Here is an 11261-nt window from a genome sequence, read left to right on the forward strand (position 1 = left end):
TATAGAACATAAAATAGTTTTGTGACAATTTAGCATAAGTATATTAAATTTCCTGTTGCACATTATGTATAGGTGGTGAGCCCTCGAATAAGGGCAAAGGTATTGCACCCGAGGATCAAGACTAGGAGTGTTGTAAATTCCCGTCAAAGTGAGTAACCACTATTCATCTTATCTATCTAGAGTATTTTTACAATTGTTTTTATGATTTTAAGAATATTGAACCTAAATGAATTTTATGTTTTATGACTAATAATCGATTTAAGGAATATGGTTTATGACTTATTTTACAATTCAATAATGTTTTTGAAAATGTGAGTATGTGGAGACCAACCTTTGATGTTGCCTATATATTCAAGTTTACGTACCTATGTTTGGAATTGATGATTTATGAACTGATACGTGATAACATATGTGGCTGGGTTTTTGGGTTGTGAAATATATAAACTGTTTGTTTTTTGTTGACAGGCTGGGTAGTATTATGTTAGCCACGTTATGCTGTCAAAATTTTATTGATTGGTGGGTTATTTAATTAGCCACTGCAGTAGGCGGGTGTCCATGGACCAGCATATTAGAGGGGTATGGTAAACCCCGTTATATTTATCTTAGTATGAGAGGCGCGAAGGATATCTCCTAAGGTACGATAGAGTTCACTTCACGCCAAACCACCACTTGAGAATGAACTTTGCCAACGCCAAGGGATGGCTAAACTATGTTTTTATGAGTAGTTGTTAACTTAATAACCTTGGCAGACTCAGTTGAATGCCTTGGCCAAGGTATCACCGAGTATGATTTTTGACACGAGCCAAGTTTTTAAGAAAATCATAAGTCGTGATATGTATTATAATGAAATGTGTTGTTTTATATGATTTGAAACAAGTACAAAATGTTGTGGATTATGGTATGATAAAAAATTAACTGTCTCTATTTACTCGGCTTTAGATGTTAATGATGGACTTTGTTTACTCACTGAGTTTATGAAAACTCACCCTTTCTTTTTTAACCATTTCAGGTTCAGGATAATCTGTAGGCAGTCGATTTCATCAAGGATTTCTTTTGGACTTACTTCCTTGGAAATCATAGGTCTACATTCTTTTATACTTTTGGTTATCTCGGGGTCCATATGCCACTGTAGGATAATTTTGAATACCTGGTTTACTGTATCACTATGTGTATGAATTTATTTTGTTATTACGCTACAAAAATTATTTATGCATAGTTTTACAAAAATTGTTTTATAAGAAAATGAAATATATTATCGAATATTTTTATTTAGTCTAATTAGTCAACTTTTCACTCCAAATGGATGATTTAGATTACAAAAATTTATTTTTAATTGGAAATGGATATCTTTCTACCATACGTTGTATTTTTATCAGGTTTCAAAATTTTCAGGTAAAAATGACCAAAATACCCCTGTGTGACGAAAATTTTATTTTGATTGTTTTCGATCTAAAATAGTTTATATTCTCTTAAAACTTGATATTTAGTAACTATTGCTCACAGGGGAAGTGGAAAATTGATGCAAGAGCCTTGCGAGGTTTCGGTTGACATATCGGGTAATGAATGTTTACCGAGACTTCGCAGCGGTTGTCACGGGCTCGAAGAGAGTGCCGAGTCGTGACAGTTGATGTAGGAGATGTTAAGTGTGATGACCCCATATACAATAACCCCTTCGCTGGTGAGAACTGGATTCGTTCCCTTAATACATTACTCGATGACAATTATTAGGAAAGGGAAAATGGAGAGATATCTTGTATGTGACTAATTGCAGGTGTAGAAAGGTTCTCTTTCCAACCAATTACTACTGAGGAGTCGACATGTGCCGATGATCACTTATACAAAGGAAGAATGTTTTCGTCGAAGGCCGAGTTGAAACGAGCTTTGAACATGTTGGTTATAAAAGAGAAGTTTGCGATAAGAGTAAAAAGGTCATGTAAAGGTTGTTATGAGGTTGGTTGCAAGGACAAGGCTTGCAAGTTCAGTTTGCGTGCAACGAAGTTACTTGAAAGAGGAGAATATTGGCAAGTTCGGACGTTCCACAAAGTACACACCTGTACTGTTGATGGTTTGCAAGGGCGATTTCCAACTACGAGTGCGAAGATAATTGGTGAACTTATATCACACAAGCTTCGGGCTAATGGAGTAGCATTGAGACCTAAGAACATAATTTGTGAGATGAGGGTTCAGTGGGGATTGGAATGCTTGAATGGTAAGGCTTGGCAAGCGAAGGAGTATGTGGAGAGGCTTGTTTTCGATCTATCGGAGGAGTCATTTCAACTACTACCCTCGTATTTTTATATGTTGGAACAAGAAAATCCTAACACACTGACTGCAATGGCTACTAATGAGGCAGAAAGATTCAAATATTGTTTTTGGTTATACGGGACTTGTATTCGGGGGTTTAGGGATGTAATGCGTCCTACGGTTGCAATTGATGCGACACATCTGAAAAGTAGGTTCAAGGGTGTTCTGTTTGTCGCTACATGCAAAGATGAGAACCAGTGCGTATATCCAGTTGCGTTTGGCATTGGCATTTTTCTAAAATGTACTTCTACATTTATAAGTACTTCTACATCGGCGTTTTGCAAAGATGCAAATATGTACTTCTACATTTTTCTAAAATGTAAGCTTGAAGCATTTGATTTATTTATCAAATATGTAGCATTTGATTTATTTAACTCTTCATGCGTTGCCTAAATTATTTTTATTGTACTCTAAAGTTATATTTATAAATTATGTGGTACGAGTACGATTTTCATATATTAACTTTTTAGAAATGATAAAAAATTTAAATCTATAGTGCCTCGAGTAAGACATACTCCAATTATGGTAGGGAAAGGGAGAAAAAAAAGAGAAACAGAAAAGAAAAAATAAAATAAAAAGACATGGGGAGGTTAATTTACGTTTATGATAAAATTTATAAAGTCAGTATTAATACTAAAGTTAATAGTCTCTTTGTCTCGTAAATACTATCTTAATTTAACTTTTAATAGTAAAACTTTTTAATTTTGACTTCATTTTATTTCAAATTAAAATATAAAACAAAAAGTTACTAAAAACTATCAGTGAAGAGCTTTTCAAGTATATTTTTATAAATATGTAGTTTAATTATACTAGCATTCTTGGTTACATGCTTTGTACATAAACATGTACTTTTATATTTTTCTAAAATGTAATTTTGAAGTATAAATAAGTAATTTTTTTGGTTTTTTTAATTTATAAGTAATTTATTATTAGAAAAAAGACAAAATCCAATCAATAACAGCATAAAAAGGTAAAAACTTATTTTTGATAAATTTCATATCTAATTCATTTAGTAACTAGACACAATTTAAGATATTTTACACCTATTTTTACTTTTATATAAGTTAGCTGGAGTCTCATTTTCAAGTCTAAATCTGATTTGCAACGTGACTGAATTGGCAGCCTAATCAAGATGCCTACAAACTCGGTTTTCAAGTGGACGATGGCCCGCCACATTCTCCTTATATTTGGCTGTATCCAATTAGGATAGTTTGAGATTAAAAAAAAGGATTTGATAACTCAAAAAAAAATATGGTAATTCGATTATATTGCAATTTATTTAAAAAATAATTTAGTTTAATCTGAACTTTATCATAATATTTTATTATTAGAAAGTATAAAAGTGATAAGGATATATTTTGTCTTCAGAAAAGTTTCATACCTCCTAAACTACATTTATATATTGTTTAGATTATAGTTATATGTATAATTAAATTCAAATTCTAAATGAAGACCTCTTCAAATTTAAATTCAAGAACTAATGCCTTTTCTTTTCAATAAAATTCAAGAATTTTCACATTATTGCACTAGAAAAATATCATATCCTATTCTGCAAACTCATGAGGTTCAAGCAGTCGGTGAGACATATACAGCCTATCCGCGTTCAAATCTTAATACTTGACAGATTTTCATTTATTTACTGGACAGATTTTGTCTTTATCTTCTTAATTATTGTAATAAAGTAGTCATGTTGTCTTTTCAATAGCATTTGATTTATTTATCAAATTTTGTCTTGTCTTCTTAATTATTTTATATTCAAAAATAAAGTATTGATAGTAGCAAGGCATCTGTTTCTCCTTTAACGATAAGAAAAAAAAAATCAACAACGCAGACAATAAAAGAAAAGGAAACATCGTTACGTTAATGATGTGAAAGGCTGATACCTATGTGTGTGTTGGAAAATACTTCAAAGCAGTTAGATAATTTTTCTTCTCAATTTCTATATCATCTTGAAGAACTTTTAGTTTTTGTTCTTCTTTCTTTCCCACTTGAATTATTTATTTTTAATTAATATCAAATGAGTGAAAAATATTTTTTAATGTATCAAATCTTGTCATCAAATTCTATGGTACAAGTATGATTTTCATATATTAACTTCTCAGCAATGATAAAAAATTTAAACCTATAATAATTCGAGTAAGACATATTTCAATTATGGTTTGGCAGCTTAAGGGGATGATTTTATTTTAAATACATGTTTAGATGTTTGCTTGGTATATTATAATCAATTATTTCAATATAATGTTTTAATATGTTTGAAAGTTTTGTTATTGTAATCGTTTATTACATGGCTGGTATTTATTGATCTATTAACATGTTTTATAATTTGGTTTATCTTTTATGCATTGTCATCTATGAATTCTATACATTGTCAGTGAATTAAATCATATCACCTAATTAATAAATAAATTTAAAAGTTGAGAAATCTCAAAAATAAATATTTATAATTTTAAAAATATTTATTTTAAAATTTTTTTAAACTTTTATTTTTTTACAGTTATAAAATAAAATTTTATAATTAAATGATAATCTATAAATATCATATAATGAAAATAACTTAAATATAAACCCTTCGTCTAAATGGTGTTAATTCTATAACTTGAAGATAGAAAGTGACTCATGTAATACAGTGACTTGGATGAATAAACCTTGAGATACACCTTGGAGAATGCAAAAATGGTTACTACACATGAAAAGCTTGATAAAAAAAAAAAAAAAACAAAGATGTATTTCGCATGTTCTACATGAAGCCAACAAAGAAGCTAATACATACGTATTAGATACATTTGGGAGTGCAAAGGGTTGATGCATTACATACGTATTTCGTATGTAGTAGGATTGCTGTACATCCCAACTCCAGCACAACATTTTTCTTTCCTCATGTGCTAATAAGCTTATAAGCTTTTTTTTTTTTTAACTTATTGCATATTACAATAATCAAAACATATTTGTCAGAATATATATAGAAACCCTTCATAAATATAATAGTCTCGTTGTTATAAAACTGACAGTGCAGACAATGCATTCATTGTAGATAAGGAAAAAGGACCATGAACGTTTGAACCAACATTATTTGATGTGATAGGTTGATAGATACATGAGTGGACAGAGAATGTTTCAATTATTATCAAGCAAGTGGCTTACGTATTGCCGCATAATTTTTTTTTATTTATCTAAAAAAGAGAGGGTCCTGTGTTTTTTTTTTATTTGAATGTATATGTATTGTGACGTTGTTATGGATAAAATAGATATATTTGATATATATTGAAATAAATAATTCTTTTAGAATTTTACATTTAATATATATATTTACATTAGATGACAAATACATAATTTTAATTTTATATAGACTTATTAATTGAGTTATAATTTGTGTTACATTTTAAGTGTTCATACTTTTTAATTTAATTATTATATTGCTGTTGACCTTTTGTTCTTGTTCTTGTTTTATAAAATGTTTAAAAAACTAAAATATAAAAAACCATTAACAAGTAATAAAAATATTAATTAAACAGAATCATTTTATAGCATTAATGAAAAATGTTTAACCTTTTTTTACATCCTATAAATTTATACCAAATTAGAACAAAATAATTGGTAAATGAATTAAAATTCCTCGTAAGTTTAACTTTCTGATTTTATATGCAAAAATAATTACAATAATAAATCATTTAAAAAGTGACATATTCAAAATTTTAATCAAATATATCGTGTTTCAATTATAAAGTGGGATTAATGATAAGGCGTTGTTGAATTCATTTGAATTATAAATTGGCCCTTAAAATGATTAATAATTTTTTTTGGAGAAATGAAGGTAAATAAGAAATTATATTTATTAAAAAAATAAAGAACTAGTATCTAAAAATGAAGCAATATAAGAAGATAGTCCTAGATAAAAAAAGTATATTGATCAAAATTATATTTTTAATTTTCCTAATTATTAAAATTTTATTCCTTTTACTTTGTTGATCATTTCGTCTGGTGCTCAAGGGCGGAGCTAGCCAAATTTTATTGAGGGGGCCAAACACAGTTGAGTAAGAGTTAAAAATTTTAAAAAATTAATATATTAAATTTGATCAACAATAAAAATATTGATAATAGAAATATGAAACTAAATATAAAATTATAATTTGTAAAATATAAATAGTTAAAAATGATATATAAGATTAATAGTTTCTTCCTATATAATCAGAATTATTTAAATACTATCGATTCAAGATAATTTGATTTCAATTAAATATAAAACGTAAAGCATATAAAAAAATACTCAAGTTAGTTTTCTCTTATATAATCAGGATTAATTAAAAAATGATACATTGATGAAATTTTAAAAAATAATGTAACACTACAACTTATATTTGAGAACTATATAATAATTAATTAATTAAAAAATGATACATTGATGAAATTTTAAGTAATAATGTAACACTACAACTTATATTTGAGAACTATATAATAATTTATTAATTTTTAAAGATTCAAACCATATAAAATAAAATTTACGTAGCATAAAAAAAAAGAACATGACAAGTAGAAGGTAGATATTACATATTATATGACAAAAAAGGAAAAAAAGAATATGATTAATGGTTTGTAAAAATTGTTTAAAAAATTATAAAAACTTATAACACATGAACAAATAGAATAGAAATGAAATAAATAAATAAATAAAAATAAAAATAATAATATAAATTGAAAAAAATATTTAAGCAAAGAGGCAAGAGGCAAATTATTTATTCATAAAGCTGAAAGATCACAAAGCTGGGCTGTGAAGACAGACCCTTTAAGCACCTCCACCCTCAAGCAAGACTCTGACTACATATCAATACATTGCCGGCTTTTGGGGAAGCACAGAGCTAACCTTTTATTTAGTGGAAAGTAACGACCGGCTAGTAGTGCTACTAGGACGTACACTTGACACATAAAACTTAAAACTAATGCTTCGCATTAACAACTTGTTTTATTGAGTTTCTTGCTTTCTTAAATATCCATGGCCATCCATTTTCACTGAGAGCCAAACGCACCTGTCCATCATGTCCATGTCTTCCAAAATCGTTGCATAAATGTATGCATGAATCACAGACTGAAGGACAGAACCTAAATTTGTAACCGAGTGCTCCGGCATCCTCAATCTTAAACCAACTAGTCAAAGTGTTATGACCAGGATCACCTTTAACCCCATCAGTTGTCACCCACCATTTGCCTGTCGAGGGGTCATAATCGTCAAGCTTCCACACAGTCGATGTCAGGCAGAGTCTATCCCTGATGGGAACGAACTCTATGTTTACATCAGTAGATAAGCGGACAACACCATCTTTGCCATCGGCATTTGAAAAGATCACGGGAAGACCATCGTCGTCGGATCCTCTTTGAACGACAATTTCTGGACAGCTTTGACCTGTGACCCTTCCTAGAGCTAGCCCGCCACCACCAGCACCCCATATTGCTGACACGACGTAATATTCAACCCCAGTTCGGAGTTCATCACCATCACTATCAAGCACCGGGGATTCATCAGCTCTGGCTACCCCAAAGAAATATGATTTTGATGTGAAGGCAAAGAGGAGTAAAACTACAGCTGTTGCGGTCTTCATGGTTAATTAATATGTTGCTGGATATGTGTTGATTTGGATGCCAGTTGCTTGCTTTGCTACCTCAATTTATAGAGGAAGGTAAAGGATGCCTATCTCGGTTGGAAGCCATACATTATCTTGTGGTATTCATAAATCATCCCAATTCATGAATTCCTCAAAATTTCAAAATAACACGTTTCAAACATGGAGTCGGAGTCGGGACCACCTTTTGTTTTTTTTTTTTTTTTTTGTTTTTTCTTTCTTGTTTCTAAAGTTAAGACCACTTTCGTTTAATTGCACGAATATGGGTTAAAGACCAAAATGGAAAAATGAAATTGTGAGAAATGACCTTCGTAGTAAGGTCACTTCAAAAACGACTGTCATTATAATTTTAACTGTTTTTAGATAATTTTTTGTAAGACTTGATAAGAATACCCTTTAAACCAATTAATCTAAATGAAGGCGCGTCTCGATTTTTTTCTCCTCTCTCGCTATTTAGATAAAAATTTTAAAATTAAATCTCGATTTAGCTATCCTTCCGTCCAGTTCTCCAACACCATCAGGATATATATCTCGCCGTCTAGCTCTCCAACGCCATCGAGGTCTATATCACTAGCAAACTTTCTCATGATCCCAAAGTGCAGAGATGATATCAAGGTATTTGTTATGTGTTTTTGGGTTTATTTAGGGTTATTCATATAACGTAAAAGTTGATGGGTAAATTATAAGAGTTTAGAAACTTAAATTTGGCTGAGAGTAGCAAAATCGATCAGTTTATAAACGATGCGTGAATATTTGTTAGGCATTACGTCACTGGATATTAAGGTGTGTGACTGGATATTAGGAATCGTAATCTATTTATTTGGCATCACATGATTGAATATTTGTTGAGAATTGCGTGACTTGTTTGTGGCATTACGTGACTGAATATTACATGATTGAATATTTGTTGAGTATTGCGTGACCTATTTGTAGGCATTACGTGACTTGTTTGTATGCATTGCGTGACTTTATCTACCAAATGCCGAAGGTGATTATCTACTAATTCAGCCCCCTTAATAACAAATTCTGTAAAATTAGAAAAGAATTAGCCAAAAGTTGTTTGGTAAACTGTTTAACAAAATAAATTATATAAGTTATAATTTCGGTTAAAATTATCATAAAGGATATTTATGTCATCTTCAATCATCTAATAAGCTATAATGTAATGCTTGAAGTTTATATATAATTTAAGATGTTAAAATCAAAGAAATCAATAAAGAAACGAAACAATTTTCATACTTGTATAGTAGCAATAGTATTAGATTTTGGTTGATCTAGCAAGCAATCGGACCATGATGCTTAAATTCTGAAAAAAGAAGAGAAAAGAGGAAACGATGTATGTAACATTAAAATCCTTTTAAGTAGTGAATAAGAGAGAAAGCCTTTAAATAGTATCTGAATGCAATTTTGAATTTTAGAAATTTTTTTCACTTAATCTCTGTAAGAACAAAAAAATTCTAGATTTTGATATTCGGTTGTTGAGTCTTTTATTTTTTTAATAGATTTTGTAGAGAGAGGTAAAGGAGAGAGAAATCACGATTTACGTTAGAGAATGGTAATTTGCAGAGGGAATGAGAGGAGAGAGAGATTGATTGAGAAAGGGGTATTTTCTGAAAAATTAATATATTTTTAAAAGAAGAGAAGAGAAAGCTCCTCCCTCGAGCTTTTCTTTAAGCTCTTTTTTTTTTTAAAAATTTTGTTCTTTAAAAAAGCTACTTTTTATTAAGAATTTCTTGAAAAATGATGTTTAGCCTGGCTTTTTCTTTTAAGAAGTCAATAAGATGAAAAAAGGCTAGGCCGAACAGGTACTTAATAACCAAATTAGCCCCCCTTAATTGCACTTATATCAGTGTAGAAAATGAAGAGTCAATGTTCATGCCTATAAATAAAGGGAACCATTAACCATTTTAATCAAATTCAATTATCTTAATCAAATCAGATAATTGTAAAATGGCCTCCAAACATCCAAGACTCGAGAGTGAGGAAGATGCTGCCTCCGAGGAGGAGGAGATGCCTTTGAGGGAGTAAGTGGAGAAAATCCTGCAAGAGATGCACGCCTTGATCGACAAGTTGGTGGCCAAGACATTTGACCTAGAGGCTGATATCTTGGCCAACAACAAGATTCTCGCTAAGATATATGAACTAGTAGATGAACTTAGGAAGTAATGAACTACGATTCATTTTTTTTGTATCATCTCTTTTTATTTCAGAAAATCTAATTAATAAAATGTTAAGAATTTTCATTGAGCACATATTTTCTTAGTTTCTTCGTTTAAGTTATATTATGTTGAATAACTTCATGAGCGAATGTTAGGCATTGCGTGACCTATTATTAGGTATTCGGAGACTGGGTTATAAGCACTACATGAATTATGCAATGCACATCTTCTGTTGAGACATTGCGTGACTGGTTTGTATGTATATGGTGACGTATTGTTATGTATTGCATGACGTTGGATCAATACGTGGATGGTTTTGTTGGCATACCGTGAGTGGATATTAGGCATTGAGTGACTTATTATTAGGTATTGTGAGACTGTCGGTGCATGACTGACTTGTGCAATTTATCTCTTGTTTTGAGGCTTTGGTTCACTAATTTTTAGGGTTTGCGTGACTAGTTTTTATATATTGCGTGACCTGTTGTTATATATTGCGTGAAATTGGGCCATTATGTGACTGGCTATGTTGGCATAATGTGTGTGAATATTACGTATTGAGTGACTTATTATTAAGTATTAAGAGATTGGTGCTGTGTGACTTGTGCAATTCACCTCTTGTTTTGAGGCTTTTGTTCATTAGTTTTTTGGCATTGCGTGACTGGTTTTTATGCATTGCGTGACATTAGGCCAGTACGTGACTGGTTTTGTTGGCATAATGTGAGTGGGTATAAGGCATTGAGTGACTTATTCTTAAGTATAGTGAGATTGGCAGTGCGTGATTGACTTGTGCAATTTACCTCTTGTTTTGAGGCTTTTGGTCACTAGTTTTTAGGCATTGCGTGACTTGTTGTTATGTATTACGTGACATTCGGCCATTACGTGACTGGTTATATTGGCATAATATGAGTGGATATTACGCATTGGGTGACTTATTATTAAGTATTGCGAGACTAGTGCTGCGTGACTTGTGCAATTCACGTCTTGTTTTAAGGCTTTTGTTCACTAGTTTTTCGGCATTGCATGAATGTGTATTAGACATTGCAACACTTATTTTCTGTTAAATTTCAGCGGCCGGCCAAATGTGACTTAGGCATTGTGTAAGTGGTTTTTATGCATTGAAGGGCAATTTTTGATAAATTGATTGATTGTGACACTTATTTCCTGTTATGTCACGACCCGAAAC

General features: G+C 30.9%; 1 protein-coding gene across 1 annotated transcript; it reads right to left on the reverse strand.

Moving 5' to 3' along the window:
• Positions 1–7008: 7008 nt before the first annotated feature.
• LOC148763520 (21 kDa seed protein-like) lies at positions 7009–7993 on the reverse strand. The gene has a single exon (XM_088804383.1). The coding sequence runs from the start codon at positions 7896–7898 to the stop codon at positions 7239–7241; it is 660 nt and encodes a 219-aa protein (XP_088660509.1). The 5' UTR covers positions 7899–7993; the 3' UTR covers positions 7009–7238.
• Positions 7994–11261: the final 3268 nt, after the last annotated feature.

The sequence above is a fragment of the Theobroma cacao genome, chromosome 3, assembly GCF_053813885.1.
Source record: "Theobroma cacao isolate CCN51 chromosome 3, ASM5381388v1, whole genome shotgun sequence".
NCBI classification, from domain to species: Eukaryota; Viridiplantae; Streptophyta; class Magnoliopsida; order Malvales; family Malvaceae; genus Theobroma; species Theobroma cacao.